The sequence below is a fragment of the Sarcophilus harrisii genome, chromosome 2 (assembly GCF_902635505.1).
Source record: "Sarcophilus harrisii chromosome 2, mSarHar1.11, whole genome shotgun sequence".
In the NCBI taxonomy this organism is placed as follows: Eukaryota; Metazoa; Chordata; class Mammalia; order Dasyuromorphia; family Dasyuridae; genus Sarcophilus; species Sarcophilus harrisii.
Genome location: NC_045427.1, coordinates 484,619,879 through 484,636,931, shown reverse-complemented (window position 1 = coordinate 484,636,931; position 17,053 = coordinate 484,619,879). Strand labels below are relative to the sequence as shown.

The window sequence follows — 17,053 nt, the reverse complement described above, 5'->3', positions numbered from 1 at the left end:
CTTATATAACACTTATATCAAGCATAATTGTTTATGCTGCATTTGATATGCTTTGGTGGGGGAACTTCAGAATTGATTCATGTATACATACGTTACTTTTCCCATTTCCAGTTGACTAATCTGAGGACACACTGGTCTATTATGATTTTTAAAACATTCCAGACATACTCTCAAAATTAAGCCCCCTAGTCCTTGAAGTCCTTGTCCTGGAGTGCTTCACTGAAAATGATTGTAGAATCTCACATGGCTGATCCTGCAGAGACTTAGAGCAACCCACCCCAAAAAAACCAGGACATATGTCCAGTGTCCTATGTGCGATCTTTTTTGCGTGGTTTTTAGATGGTATTGATTTCTGCAGACCCTGACCTTGGATTTCAGTTGCATTTTAGCCCTACCAAACTAATGTTTAAACCATGAATTTAGGACTGTTAGCTTAAACTAGGCAATAGAATTACATGAATTTCTCTGTGCAGACAGACATTTTATTTTTGCTGGATTAGAAATACAATCTCTAGGACCTGGAGGGCCCTTGGAAATCATGTAGCACAGCCCTCTCATCTTAAAGATGGAAAAAAATGGAACTTAGAAGGGGTGGATTGGTACTCATCTTGACTATTGACTTGTTTTAATGATAATTTCATACTTCAAAAGGTGAAATAAACAATAGGAAAATGATTTTTTAAATTGGATTTAATTTTTACAGCAAAGTAGAATGGTGGCTGGGATGTGATAAAAGAGAGGGAAGACATGTATGCTAGATTTGGTGGGGAAAAGATTTCAAATAGTTCAAAGGGTGAATAGATAGAATCCCATGGACTAAAATTCTACGAGGGAAGACAGCCTAGAGGGATGGAGGAAATTCTTAAGAATGAAAATCTGAAGATCTAAAAAATACTTATCACAGTATCTGGCACCTAGTAGTTTATTGATGAATTGAGTGAGTGACCTAAAGAGTGAAAAAAAAAGATCTGCACATAAGATGAAATCAAGAACAGACTGTTGCATGACTAGGAATGTGGCAAGATTTCATAAAAATATCATTAGAAGGGCTAAAGCTCAGGACGAACTGGCAAGGGAAGCTAAGGACTTTAAGATGGATGAAATAATGGTAACTGACAATAGAGAGAAGACAAACTTTTGGTTCCATGTTCTTTGGGAAAGATGATAGACTTTATTCTGGAAATGAATGAACCTTCAAAGGCTATTGGGGAGTATATTCCAAGGATCAGCAAGGAAATGGTAAGAGACTTGGTTGCTTAATGAATGTAAGCCACATGGCCCATTTGAATGAATATAACCTTGGATACTGAGAAAACAGGAAAATGTGATTGCTAAGCCACTATTATTAAATATCATGGGAAATAGTAAACTACCTAAGGGAGAAAGGTACATGAAGAACAGTCTGCAAAACTATAAGCCAATATGCTTGACCTTGATTCCTGGGATTCTAGAATGGATCATGAAAGACACGGTGAATGATTACAAAGGATCAACATTAACTCTATCAAGATCAGGTCATTTGAGATCAGCTTTATTTCCTTTATTGACAAGGTTACTTCAACCAACACGTCAGAAGAATGCTATTAGTTAGAGTTTCCCTAATTTCATTAAAGTGTTTGATAAAGCATGGAAAATATGGGGAGATTTATATTACCTGTTAATATAATTAGTTGAATGACTAGACTCAGAATAGTCATTATTGGTTTAATGTCAATTTAGCAAGAGATCTTCAGTGGAGTACCCTAGGGATCTGTGCTTAACCTTGTACTGCTGTAATATATTTATCAGAGATTTGGATAAAGTGTATGTTTATAAGATTTCCAGATAATAATAAGCTGAGAAAGATAGCTAACACATTATATCTTTTTTTTTTTTAATTTAATAGCCTTTTATTTACAGGATATATACATGGGTAACTTTACAGCATTAACAATTGCCAAACCTCTTGTTCCAATTTTTCACCTCTTACCCCCCCCCACCCCCTCCCCTAGATGGCAGGATGACCAGTAGATGTTAAATATATTAAAATATAAATTAGATACACAATAAGTATACCTGACCAAAACGTTATTTTGCTGTAGAAAAAGAATCACACTCTGAAATATTGTACAATTAGCTTGTAACACATTATATCTTGACAAGCTAGATCATTAGGCCAAATCTAATAATAAAATGTTATAATATTTATTATATAATACATATAAGTATAATATTTATAATATAAATAATAAAGTAAAATATGCAATAAAATGTGAAAACCTATAAATATAAATGTAAAGTCTTTCACATGGCTTCAAAGGAGATAGATAGTAAGCACTTTGGGGGTTTTATTAGATTGGAAGATCAACATGAGTTAATGTGAAATAACAATAATGATAATTAGCATTTACATTGTGCTTCGAGTTTTATAAAGCGCATTACAAATATTATTTTATCCTTACAACACCCAATTCTTGGGTGATAGGTGCTATTGTCACTCTTACTTTATAGATGAGGAAACTCATGCAGACATTAAGACTTGCTCAGTTATTAAATGTTTTGAGTCTGAATTTTAAATTCTGGTCTTCCTAACTCCAGATCTGATTCCCTAACCATTCTACCACTTAGCTGCCTGTGACTGACTACCAAAAAGCTGTTTCAATATTCAGTTTCCAGGGAAAAGAAGGCTGTAATGCTCATGTCCTCTTCCCTGGTCAGACCATATCTGAAGTTCTGTGTTTGGTTCTGGGCTTCAGAGCTTGAAAAGGATATTGCTAAATTGGAAAACATCCAGAGAAGGCTAGTAAAGTTATGAAGAGTATTGAGTGCATTTCATATGAGGTTAGGCTGAAGGAAGAAGGAATGTGCAGCCTGGAGAAGAGAAGGCTTAGGGGTAAGAGAAGCAGGACATGATAGCTGACTTGAAGTATTTGAAAAATTGCCATGTGTAAAAAGAAAACATTTGTTTGGGCCCAGAGGGCAGATGCAGGATCAATAAGTATAAACTGAAAAAAGGCATATTTAGACTTCATATCAAGAAAAACCTAAATTCCTAATATTTTGTTGTTGTTTTTAGTCTTGTTGCAATTACTTCCAATTTTTCATGACCCCATTTGGAGTTTTCTTGGCAAAGACACTGTAGTGGTTTGCCATTTCCTTCTCTAACTCATTTTACAGATGAGGAAACTGAATCAAGTGGATTTAAATGACTTGTCCAGGGTCATACAGCTAGTAAGTGACTGAGGCCAGATTTGAACTCAGGAAGATGAGTTGTCCTGATTTCAGGTTAGACATTCTATCCATTGCACTACTTAGCTGTCACCTCCTAATATTTAGAGCTATCCAAAAGTGGAATGGGATATCTCTACTGGTGGTGTATCTGTTCTTCTCCCATCTCCCCCTCCCAGTTAGATAGGCTGAATGCCCATTTGACACATTTGTTTTAATGGGAATTCTTTTAGGATATTATGGGTTGAACCTGAAGGCTGCTCTGGTCCCTTCCAACTCTGGCATTCTATGATTCTGTGAAATAGGTTCTCCTGAGGTTTCTACACTTCTTTCTGATTTATCTTTCACACACCTTCTGAAATGATGTACACACTGTCAGTTCAAATCCTTCAGTAGCTCATAGTTGATCATGGGATAAAACATAATCTCCTTAGCCTGGCATTTGAAGGCCCCTTGTAATCTTATTCCACTTTCCAACCTCCACTCACATTGTTCTCCTTCATGGATTGAGTGTCAAATTGGACAATCAGCTGTTTCTTGAATCTCATCTTGTCTTCTCTTACATCCATGGGGCCCATTTCTGGAACTCCCTCCCTTATTTTTGCCTTTGAATATCCTTCTCTTCTTCAAGACCCAGTGCACCTGCTACAACCTTGTAAATGAAACTCCCTCATCCCCTCAATTGGAAGTATTTTTCTTCCTAAGGTTTTTTTAAGTTACTTTGTCTTTGCTCAGTTAATTTTGTTATTTTCCTTTGCATCTATCACATTTTCCTGTATGTGGCCATATCCTCCTAAGGTACTTGAAGACAGTACCTTAGTACTTAGTACTGTACAAGACAGAAATTATATAATTTTCCTTTTCTTAATTTTTTTTATCTCTCATGTTGAGCTCAGAGCAGGTACTTGGTAAATGTTTACTAAGTCATATTGCCCATAATTGTACAGCCAATGGTGGCATTAGTCCCTGAGCCCAAGTCCTGGCCTCCTACTCTAGTTATCCTTTCTTATATATCTCCTTGGGATAAAACTAGCCTCATAGCAGCTGGGTTCAAACCAGGTGTGATGAACCTCTATTTGCCTAGACTTCTTTTCTTGAGCTGCTGAAAGCTCTTCAACTTTCCCATGATGATGGTAAGTGAAAATAGCTGCCATTTTTATTCACTTATCAAAGACTGGCTGAATACTCCACTGCCTAGGGTAAAATTGGTTATTCTTACAAAAGTTCTGCCCACATAGGGGTAATCCATCAAGGAATATAAGACAATGTCATAACCACACAGTGTCTGATGGCTTTTTCTGGTGGAAACAGCAAGAACTGACATCTAGGCAATGGTTCTAGGGATGAAAAATAGACATGGGGAAGCTCTAGGGTTGGAACTAGTGGCTCTTGGACATCAAGTCTTTTATTTGTTTATTTGGGTATTTATTTTTATTTTTTAATAAGTAGTAATTAAAACCCTTGTTCTTTTACATAAAGGATTCTCTTCAGAATAAAAAAAAAAGGATAAAGGACAGGAATAAAAGACTAAAAAGAATCTAATTGTTCCTGCCCTCCAAAAGCTTCTACTGAAGGGAAAGGGGTTCCTTAAATATACCAATAAGAACAGTAGAAGAAAACTTGATCTAGGAACTTGGATGATGAGGAGAAACTAAATAGAGGAGATGGTATTTTGGTTTTGCTAAAGGGAAACCAGGATTCTGAGAGACAGAGGAGAGGAAAGAGTGTCCCTTTTGTCCCTATTTTCTTTCTCTCCTTTCCATCCAAGTTTTCTTTAGCAGCTTGGCAAGTCATTGATTAAATACTTTTGGTAAGAAGAATAGTTTAGATCATGAACATGATCATTTTCACCCAAATTCTTCAAAGGTAGAAGTTCAGATAGAGTGCCAATCTTCCACCCCATCTGGGACTCCTTAAAGGATTAAAACACTAGAGATGCTACTAGTGAAGGAATATTCAATCTTTATGGGGTATGAAAACCCACTGTCACACCCTCTTCCAAGATGAGCTTCCTCTCCCCCCCACCCCCTGTTTTTTTTTTTTTTGTTTGTTTGTTTTGTTTTTGCTGAGGCAATTGGGGTTAAGTGACTTGCCCAGGGTCACACAGCTAGGACATGTTAAGTGTCTGAGATCAGATTTGAACGAAGGTCCTCTTGATTTCAGGGCTAGTGCTGTATCCACTACGCCACCTAGCTGCCCTGAGCTTCCCCTTTTTGAAGCTTCCATATTTACTTTTAGGGCTCTAATATCTTCCTAGTCTCCTGAGTCTTTCACCATGAAGTCATTCTTGATTCTTCTTCCTCCTTCACCCTTCATTCAATCAAATGCCAACTACTGTCTATTCTATGTTCATAAAACTACTCACATGGCACCCCCATCTTCATTCACATAGCCACTATTCTGCAGCTTTCTGCAATAGCCTCCAAATTGACCTTTTGTTTCTCCAATCTATCCACCACATCAAAATAATTTTGTCAAAAATTATTTAATAACCAAAATATTTTCCTGAAAACACAGGTCTCATCATGACTCTCTTCATTCTAAAACCCTCAGTGGTTCCTCATTACCTACTTTCCCAGCCTTATATGATATTATTACCCTGTACAAATCCTATTTTACAGTCAAAGTTTTCCTACAGTATTCTGCTTGTCCTGCCTTTGTGAATTTATACAAGTTGTTACATTTAACTGTAACATTTCTAGACTGTACTCTCTCCCTCTGCTTCCCAGAGTTCTTGTTTTCTTCAAAGCAAAAAGTCTTTGCTGTACGAAGTCTTCCTTGATCATTTAAACTCTTTCCCACCTCAATTTTTCTTATGATTTATTTATTGGTAAAGTAGGGGAACTCATTTCCCTCCAGAAGAATATAAACTCTTTGAGGGCAGGAACAGTTAATTTTTTTTTTAGTCTTTTTATTCCCAGCCTTAACTCAGAGCCTTGTAGCTACAGGAAAGTAATATTTTACCTGAAGGTTAAGTTCAAACATTAAGGAGTAAGGCAAAAATCTCATATAGGTCAAAATACCCTTAAGAATTCCTTAAGGTACCCATAAAGTATCCAGTACAATAGAGCAGCCAGGTGGCACAGTAGGTGGAGTGCTGAGGCTGACATTTAGGGAGATTCATCTTCCTGAGGTCAAATCTGAACACAGAAACTTAGTAGCTATGTGACCCTCAGAAATAAACGTAACCCTGTTTCCTCATCTGTAAAATGGGCCTGAAGAAGAAAATTGTATCTTTGCCAAAAAAACAAACAAACCCTAGAAAGTGGCTAAAATCTCTTTAAAAAGTAGTCTGTGATGCTAAGTGAAGTGAGTAGAACCAAGAGAACATTGTATACAGCAACAACAAGGTTATTCGATGATCAACTGTGATGGACTTGGCTCTTTTCAACAATGAAGTGATTCAGAGCAATTTCAATAGCCTTGTGATGGAGAGAGCCATCTACTTCCAGAGAGAGGACTATTGGGACTGAATGTAGATCACAATATAGTATTTTCAACTTTGTTGTTGCTATTGTTTGCATGCTTCTTTTTTTTTCTTTCTCATTCCCCCCTCTTAATGTGATTTTTCTTGTGCAGGATGATAAATATAGAAATATATTTTGAAAAATTACATGTTTAACTTATATTGGATCACTTGTCTAGGAGAGAGGGGGAAGGGAGGAAGAAAAATTTGGAACACAAAATTTTGCAAGGGTGAATGTTGAAAACTATCTTTGCATACATTTTGAAAAATAAAAAGATACTATAAAAAAAGAGTCTGTATTAGAAAGCAGATGAATTTGAGATAATTGCTGTGGAAAAAATTAAACGTCCATTTTGTTTGTTTATTTTTCATCATACCCAGCTAAAATATAGATCAGAAGAGAAATGAGAACCAGTATTTTTTTTAATTTTACTATCAGCGAGATTCTAACAAACCACTTCTTAGGGAACAGGTTGCATTTACTTAGGTCAAACAATAAGTTTTCTGTGATTCTCCCCCTGAATTTATCACACATCATTTGTGCTCTAGGAAGATAAGATTACACCCCCACTTAGAATCGGTTCTCTCCCTACCAGAGTTGGTAATGGACCCTAAGAAAACTACTTGTTTCAAGCATATATCTCAGCCATCTATTTCCAAAGGTCTTGTCTAGTGAGGCTACCTGTAAGCTATGAATAGGTCTTTGTAGAATTTTATATTACCTCTTCTTTGTGATATCTCTCTCTTAAGATTTTCCACCAGTCACAAGAGCAAGGATCATGCATCTTCTGGTAATCCAGTTTCCAACAGAATTCCTTTAAATTGGAATATTTATTCAGCCAAACCTTCTAGCAATGTCTCCATCAAAAAGATCTTTCTATAGGAATGAAACATCAGAGGTGCTAACTAGTGAGGAATATGCAGTTTTTTTAAAAAGCAATAGAAGTCATTATCCAAGTTACTTGTCCCATTTGACTCTTAAGTGAATAAGGTTTTGAATAGGGAAACAAATTTTTAGGGAACACTGCTATTTGAATAAATTTTCTCTTCATTCTCATTGATTACATAAAAAAATAGAATGCTTCTGAAGCTACAAGGGAGTGCATTTATTGTGAAACTTGATTGCATTCATTATAGATAACCAAAATAGAATGTGATCTTTACAAAATACAAAATCATCTGACATAAGAGATGTAGAAACTTGGTACTTGAAGTTTAATAATTAGGGGTAGTCCATCAGTGAAAAATGATACTAGATCTTGCATCTTCCTCCTTTGGTGGTGATCTGCACAATATTAAATATCCTGATATTCCTATGGTACATACTTTTTGTGTTTCTAGTCTCATTATAATGTCCCCTCATTTGCAAATGCATATGGTAAATATTATATCACTCCTCCTTCCTTGTGGCTGCTCAGATGATTGAGTGACCTGCTATAACAGGATCCAAAAGGCTTGACACTCACTTTGAATTTGAACCTTTTTCATCTTTTTGTATCCACCATGACCTCGAGCATCTGGAATAGGTCAGAAAGCTCTCCTATGCCTCTGATCATGTAAGAGGAGATTTAGCTCTTTGGTGTTTTCCATTCCCTATTCTCTGTTATTTCTTGCATTTCCCTATCCCTCTGTCATTTCTTCTTTAACCACAATTTTTTTTTTCTCGGAAAGTTTTCAGAACTTTTTAGCTTCCCACAATTTGCATTTCAGATGTTGTCTGGGTGAATGTTTTGATGGTGCTGATCAGGATTATTCCTTTTCTTCCCCGTGGTAGAGGATGCAGTAACTTGAAGATGATTCTAAAATGTCTATAGATTATGCAAGAATTTGATCCCTAGGTCATTCTTCTTAAACCAGATTGATGTGTTTTGTAGGGTGCATTGTAAACTGCCAGTAGTGCTTGCTAATTTAGTAGTTAATGACAGTCATAGAGAGTGTTTTTCTTGCCCCCGGAGAGGTTTTAGACACAGCTGGGGTAGATTTGCTACTATCAATTATGCACAGTTTTAAACAAGAAATGGCCAGCCGGGAGCTTCTCTTTCTAAGGAGTGAAGAGAGGAAAGAATAAGAATAGTACATCTGGTACCTGAGAGTAGGAAGCAAGATACATAAGACATTTAAAAAAGAAGTATGTGATGTATGGCCTTCTAATTTTAAAGTTACAGAATCATCTGGGAATGGGAAAGTCTGCATTCCTTGAACAAACATTCTTTAGACCCCAAATGGAGCAAACATGTGATTCATTCTACCACCACACTTTCGCACATTTCCTAAGTTTCTTCTTTTAAGACCCTCACTTTGGGGAGCTAATAACTCATTGCTCTGCTTTGTAAATGGGACCTATCCACTTCTCCCCTAGAGATCTGGAATGGACTTCCAAAGATCATTAAATTCATCTCTCAACCTGTTTCTCTGCACCTAAGTGAATTGTGATCCTAGGTTTTTAAAAATAAATTTTATTGATATCTTTTGTTTTTAAATCATTTACATTTTCTAATGTATCTCATTGCTTCCTCCTCCCAGAGAGCTAGATCCAAAATATCTTGAAAAAATGAGGGAAGAAAGCTCAGCAAAAGTAACCAATGTATCCAAACAGTCCAAGATTATATGCAGTGCTATACTCACATCCATAATCCCCTGCTTCTTCAAAGACATGGGCACAGGTTCCCTTTCATTTCTTTTCTTTGGGAGCTAGATTGAAATCATTCTAATTTCACAGCATTCAATTTCATTTGTTTGAATGTTGTTGGTTATTTCTTTTACATCGAATTAGTTCATATAAGTCTTTCTATATTTTCCTATATGTATGACAGCTATCATTTCTTGCAGCACAGTGATATTTCATTATATTTGTGTATCACACTTATTTAGCCATTCCTAATCAATGAACACCTACTTTGATTATAGCTCTTTGCTGCTGTAAAAATATTGCTAGAACCAGAACAATTTATACTATGACACCATTGTAAAGATGAACAATTTTCAATGAAATAAGAAGTCTGATAAATGCAATGATCAACCATGTTTCCAGGGGGCTAATGAAGAATGCTAATCATCTTTTGACATAGAGGTGATAGAGTAAATATGCAGAATGAGACACATTTTTGGGAAATGATCAATATGTGAATTTGGTTTTGCTTATTTGTTGCAAGTATTTTGTTTTTCTTTTTGATTAGGGAGTGTAGAGAGAGAGAAAAAAAGATTGCTAATTTTAAAACTTTTTAAGTACCACTATGAATATTATGATGTCTTTCTTCTTGTCAATGAATTCTTTGGGGGCATATAGCTATTTGTAGAATCTCTGGGTCACATTTTAATGATTCTTTTTGAAAAATTCCAAATTGTTTCCTGGAATGGGTATACCAAAACATAACTCCACCAATAATATATGAATGTACCCATCTTTTCAAACCTTTTCAACATTGGCTATCTTTTGTCATCTTAGTTAATTTGTTGGATGTAAAAGTGAAAGCTGAGGGTTGTGTTGGTTTGCATTTTATCTTATTATTAGTGATTCATAGTACTGTTTCATATGATCATTAATAGTCTGCAATTCTTTTTCAAACTGTTCATGTAGTCTAGCTACTTGTCTGTTGGAGAGAAGATTTTGATCTTATATATTTATGTTATCTATATACTTGGATAACAGATCCTGGATCATTTTGATCTCACTATGACTTAAGCCTGAGGAGGGGCAAAGAATACTGATCATAAGATCATAGTTGTAGAGCTGGAAGAAACCTCAATGAGTACTTATTCCAATCCCCTCATTTTATAGAGAAGGGAACTGAAACCCAGGAAGGTTATATGATTTGTCAAGATCACCAGGGTTGCAAACATCAGAGAGAGTATTTGAATCCAGGTCCTCTGATTCCAAAGCCATAGTTTCTTTCATTTATACCATACTGTTTCACTCAGGTTACTTTAGAATCCTTGGATTAAATTATAAAAATCACCTTTGGACTTTATCAGATGTTAAAGTTGTCCCAGAAGAAATATGACTGATTCCTGCATCATTAGGTACACTGGAAGTAGTAGCAGAAAAGAAACTTTGGCTTGAAGTTAGAAAACCTGGATTTGAGTCCCATCTTTGGGATCTTAGTCAGCAAGTATTTTTAGGTACTTACCATGAACTAGACCCTGGAGAAAGACAAAAGGCCCTTGGCCCCAAGGAGATTCAAGGAGGCAAATATGAAAATTACTTGACATACACAGAATGCATATATATATATATATACACTTTATGGATTATATATATCATACACACATACATACTATATAAAGTATACCTACAGATTAGATGAAAGATAATCTCAAAAGGGAAGACATTAACATCTGAGAATAATAAAAAAGGTCTCCTGCAGAAACCTTGGATTTAAACCTTGAAGGAAGCCAGGAAAATTCGAGGTAGAAAAATAGTGCAGGTATGGGAGAAAACCAATGCAAATGAATGGAGATGGGAGATGAAATGTCATTTGAGAAGAACAGCCAGTTAGTTAAGCTTGGTAACTGGGAAAGGAAGAGGAACCAGGTTATAAAGAGCTTTAAATACCAAACAGAAGACTTTACATAATATATTCAAAAATTTGTAGTGCACTAGTGGTAGTAGCTGTTGTTTGTCTTTTGTTCTTGAAGAGCACCACAACATCAGGGAGGTGATGTCATAAACTGGATTTAAGTGAGGAACAACTGTGCAAGCTCACCTGCCTCATTTTCTTCTCCAGAGAGTGGCCAATAAGAGTTTAAAGTTTTACCAAGACATTTGGGACACCCTGTATTTGATGCTGATAGCAACAGGGATTTTCTGGAATGGTGAAAGGGGAAGAGAGTTGGCATGATCAGACCTTCACATTAAGAAAATCATTTTGGCAGCTGAGAAGAAGAAATTACTTTAAACAGATCATAATCTGAGCCTCAGTTTCCTCATCTGTAAAATAGTTTTAATAGGATATGGACTGTGTCTCACAAGACAATTGTCAAGTTTAAGAACTCGATGTATAGGACAATGCTTTGTATATTACAAAAAGTGGCTTAAGTTTTATTTTTGTTAAAGAGATTTAATCTTACAAAAGGTAACCTGATTTTAAAAGTCTGAAGAACTGGGACTTAATTTTAAAAATTCCAACCTCATTAACTTTTTCGTACAGAATAACCCTTTACTAACAACCTGTAGCTTCTTCAAATTCTTTCTCACATGGGTTTTTCCTCCAAATAACAACTGCTAGATACTATGAGATCTCTGCTTTTAGGATGACACTTTATCCTGGAAGTTGGGTAGAAAGTTGTACCTTCTACTTTGTTGTACTTTTGTAATCTTCAGAGGTTGATAGTATAAGAAGGAAAGAAAATTGATAGTAACTTTGTATGTGATATAACCTGTCTTTCCCTGACTTCACTTTACTCACACCTTTAAACAGGCTCTTCAAGATACTACTCTGGTGTGGCCTTTCTCCTTCCCTCCTTCTTTTCCTTCCTCACTCCCTCTTTCCCTCCCTCCCTTCTTTCCTTCCTTCCTTCCTTGCCTTTCTTTTTTTTTCTTTCCATCAAAAGTCCCTTTTCCTTTCTGTCCAACTCCCCTTTTCAGCAGCAGCCACTGAAAAACTCTTTGTCAAAGACAACTCTGACTGCAAATAGCTGGTGTTATGAAGAATAAGTGTGCTGGAGATTTCAACCTCTGAATCTAGCCTTGTGTCAGAGAGGCTAAGGAAAAACTGACAACAAAAGGAGTATTGCCATTAGACTCTAACCAGAACCATATTCCCTCCCTCTCTCTCTCTCTCTCTTTCCTTGCCTTCCTCTCCTTGCTCCTCTCCTTCCCTCCTTTCCTCTCTCTTTTCTCTCTCTCTTGCTGTCTCTGCCTCTCTATTTCTGTCTCTTTCTCTGCTTCTCTCTCTCTCTCTCTCTCTCTCTCTCTCTCTCTCTCTCTCTCTCTCTCTCTCTCTTCTCATACACACACACTACACACACACACACACACACACACACACACACAAAGGACACACAAAGCACATACCCATAGCCTGGCAGAATTTTTTATGTTCTGGAGGAATCAGTCTAGTGAATAGGCTGTTTTCAGGAAACATTTTTCCTAGAGTGAGAAATCATAATTTAATTATCCTGTTATACAAGTACTCACACTCATGTCTACATAGCTGTCACTTGTGTACATGATTCCTATAGTTTTTTAAAAATGTACCTATTTGTATATTTTTAATTGCATCAGATTTTGATTGGATCATTAACTTCCTAATATCAAATAATGTGTTTCCTTCACACTATCAAGTAATGTCTACAGTGACTTTATAATTGCTTATGGTATAAGACCTTAGTGGCCTTGGTACTCTACCTCATCATTAACTTTGTCTCTCTTATTAGAAAATGAGACCATGACTATATATTCTTCCATTTAAGGAGAGAGCTGAACTCAGACATTTCCTCATTTCTCACCTATCTGCCCTACTCTGAGACTTCTCCACAACCCCTCATTGGATACCTTCTCCTCCTCTAACAGTTACTGATGAAATGTAGGATGTTCAAAAGAGAACCAAGAGACTGGTCTAGTCTTAAATTTTTTTATGCTGTCATTTGTTATGGGTTAAGTACTATAGTTATTATTTTCCTCATTTTATAGATGAGGAAACTGAAGATGAGAGGGATAAAGTAACATGTCTAGATTCATAAAGCTAATGAATAGCTAAGACATTTGGGAGCAGAGAGAGGAAGGAGGGAAAAAAGAGAATGGAGACTCGGGGGAAAAAGAATATGAAGATCTTGGTGATGTCAAGTCCAGTATTCTTGTAGCTGTATCATCTAGTATTTTGTCACTCAATGTTACCATTGGCAAATCATTTGTATCCCAGCCATAGGTAGCATTCTCCCCTTTTCGTTCTACCCCTTAGCCTATCCCACTCTCTACGTCATAAACAGATTTCCCTGGATCCAATATGGCTCACTTCAAAGGCGAATGCTTTCCTTGGTTTTCTTTGTGCATTTTTTTTTGTTTTCTTACTGTGAAGGGGGAAATAAGAAAGGGATGCTTCACATCTAAGCAGAGAAGGCTGGTGCCTCCCCCATCTTACACAGACACCTTCCTTTAATGGTGACATGAGTCTGGGTAATCAGAGCCAGCTCATGTAAGAACAGAGCGACTCTCCAACAAGGCTTTCCAAATGCTGTGTTTCAAGTACCAATTTTGTGTCCTTGTACTTCAAATCTCGCCATCCTCCCGGAGCCCAATCACTAGAATGACGACAAGCGATCTTGATATGCTGGGTTAAAACTCTTTCAATGGGGTTTTGTTTGTTTGTGAAATGGCATCAATTATCATGGATTTCCAAACCAGATTCCTTTCTACTAGCATATTCACCTGGAGAGGCTTCATGAGGCGTTAGCTGTTCTGACAGTCACATTTTGGTACAACTGGTAGGCCACACAAATAAAGGGGGGAAACAACATGTTCAGAGTGTAAGGGATGAAAGAATGTTGAGACAACTCAGCTTCCCCTGTCTTTGGAATTTCCCCAATCTGGAATGTTTTATTTGGAGGCTGTTATTTTGCAGCACGTTGTGAATGGAAATCATTATCTGTGAACATTTGAAGCGAGATATCTGATTTTCATAACTTTCAGGCCTGCAAGGATGCCTGGTATACTGTTATATGTGCATGGAGGGAAAACTCAGGCTTTTCATAGGATTAGACCCCACCCGACACCAGAAAAATAGCTCTCTGGTGACTGCATAGGCAAATGTCAGTGAATTACATGCTGGTGGGTGAGAGGGGGAGGCAGGCAGGGAAGAAGGAAAAGAGTAAGAGATAGAGGCAGAAGAGAGGGAAATGAGACAGAGGGAAGGGAGGAGAGAAAAAAAAACTGTTCTTAAAAGAAGATATTTCATTTCATTTAAAAGCCTTGGAATTATATTTTTAAATTTTGACTTTGAACATTTGCTAAAAGAAAGCAGCATTCAACTTTGGGAAGTGATTATAAAGTGGTGGGGAAAGAGAGGCAGGAAGCTTGGGGCCTACAGGCCCTCTTTAAGTTTCATCTAGAAAACAAGGAGATAGGAGTGGGACTAAGGTCTCAAAGGTCCTTTCCAGCCCTGATATTTCATGATTTCAAGCTGTCACTGACATTTATAAAGATCATCTCTTTTGGTTTCTGTGTAAGGAGAATGTCATGTTCTCATGAATTCACTAACATGCTAATGGTGGGCATTTTTCCTTCACAGGGTATTTTTTCTGAATGTACCATATGATTCTGTCATTGAACGGTTAACTCTAAGAAGAACAGATCCAACCACAGGAGAAAGGTCAGTTCTCTCTGTTCTCTGTCTCTCTGTATCCCTCTCTCTGCCCTCACCTCTCCTCTCTCTTTTCCCTCTTTTCTCTCCTCCCCCTTTCTCCCTCTCCCCCTTATCCCCTTTTATTAATCTGAATTCTAAAGAAAGGAAAATAGTTGCTTGATGAAATCTCAGTCGAATGGAAGTCCTGTTAAATGTTGACAGCTGACTTAAAGAAGTGAACTCACAAGACCAACTGCCTTGGAACTATCTGATTTATTGGCCCTCTTTGGCTGAAGCTAAATCCAGGCAGAGAGAAGGTAATTAACTTGCCTAAAATCACACAGTAAAACAATGAGAGCTCTAGGGTGATACATGGCCATACATTACATTCCAGAGGGCAATATTCTTCCCCTGTTTTTCTCATTTTTGTGAAATGTATATACTGTAATGAAGTTAAGAACTGAGGAAAATGCAATTCTCCATTTGGACTTTATTCTTTCAGTGATTAGTAACATCTGTAGCTGCATAGGGGAAACTCCTTTTCTGGAGGAAGTAGTACAATTTTGAACCTTCTTTCCATGCTTATCAGGAACTGAAGGCTGAATTGTCTCCTGCCTTCTAATTTTATAAAATCCCTCATATGATTTTAATTTTCAAGGTGACATATTCCTACAACAAAGTATTGGATTGTCTTACTTCTCTTATAGTCAAAGGCACATTTCCTTGTTTAGGAACTCAGGGTTCTATACTTGGCTTTATAGCAAGCAGTCCAGCATCCCCTTCCTCTTTGGTAATGAATGTTTTTGACAGATAGATGATATGGAGAGGCTGTCCCATCATCAACTTAATTCATCCATTTAGATCCAAATCACCTTGAAGTGGATTCAGATCAAATCCCTTCCACCTTTCCTTTCCCTGAGCTTTCAGCTTACCAGATTCTCTCTTTCCCGAATTTCTGTGATCACTTCTCTTTTTTATGTTCATGTCCTATTTTTCCACTTCGATAATAATAAACTCCTTGAGGGCAGGAGATAATGTCTTGGTCATTCTTGTGACTATAGTGCCTAGCTTCAGTTCTGCATGTCATAAGTACTTAGCAAATGTTTGGTGCTGCTGGTGAGGATGGTTTGGGGTCCTCTAGAAACCCATATACTGCTTTTAGTTCAGTATGCATTTAAAAAATGGATCAAATCTCACAATTCCCCTTGAAATAGTTGATTCTCTGTTTTCTTATGCCATATGTTCTTTTGTAGATATCACTTAATGTACAAGCCACCTCCAACAATGGAGATCCAGGAGCGTCTTATGCAGCACCCAGGGGATACAGAGGAGAAAGTGAAGGTCAAAATTGATTTTTTTTACAGAAATTCTTCTTTGCTGGAAGATTTTTTTGATAATGTCATTTATGTCAATGGGGATCAAGACCCTTACACTGTCTTTGAGTACATAGAGAGTGGGATCATTATGCCTTTGCCCACTAAAGTCTCACAATAAGCAAAAACCCACTGGGTTTTACTTTTATGTAATAATATCCCAAAAGGACATGTATTAATTTTCCTTAGTATTTTAGAGCCATGGCAAATTAAATAAAGAGTGCATATTATCATTTCTTTGGAGAGTAAAATGACTGGAAATGGCCTTGTTTAGGGGATTTGAGAACAATGGAAGGGGAAGACATGTGGATGGGGATATCTTGATTTTACTAAGAACTTAGAAGAAAACCTTACTGTGAACTTAATGAGTGGAAGGAAAGACCTATAGGATGAATATTAATACCTTGATTTTAATCAAGGACTAGCCCTTTCAGAGGGCTTTCAGAGTACTTTCATCCCCAGTATCTATCATATTAGATGTTGATAGTCATGGATCTGTGATTTCATTGATATATATATATATATATATATATATATATATATATATATATTGCTATTTATTTATTTGTTTGTTTTTGCTGAGGCAATTGGCTTAAGTGACTTGCCCAGGGTCATACAGCTAGGAAGTGATAAGTGTCTGAGACTAGATTTGAACTCATGTGCCCCTGACTTCAGGGCTGGTACTCTGTGCTCTATCCACTGCGCCACCTAGTTGCCCTGATTTCATT

At 36.9% G+C, this 17,053-nt stretch overlaps 1 protein-coding gene across 3 annotated transcripts in view; it reads left to right on the top strand.

The window, feature by feature from the left end:
• The window catches only part of AK8 (adenylate kinase 8), a 152,767-nt gene extending 136,191 nt beyond the window's left edge, over positions 1–16,576 (top strand). For all 3 annotated transcript variants that reach the window (XM_031954899.1, XM_031954897.1, XM_031954898.1), the window contains exons 12-13: positions 14,899–14,979; positions 16,206–16,576. In XM_031954899.1, the coding sequence (XP_031810759.1) occupies positions 14,899–14,979; positions 16,206–16,446 (322 nt within the window). In that variant the 3' untranslated portion in view covers positions 16,447–16,576. The remainder of the gene's footprint in view (positions 1–14,898; positions 14,980–16,205) is intronic.
• The last annotated feature ends 477 nt before the right edge of the window (positions 16,577–17,053 follow it).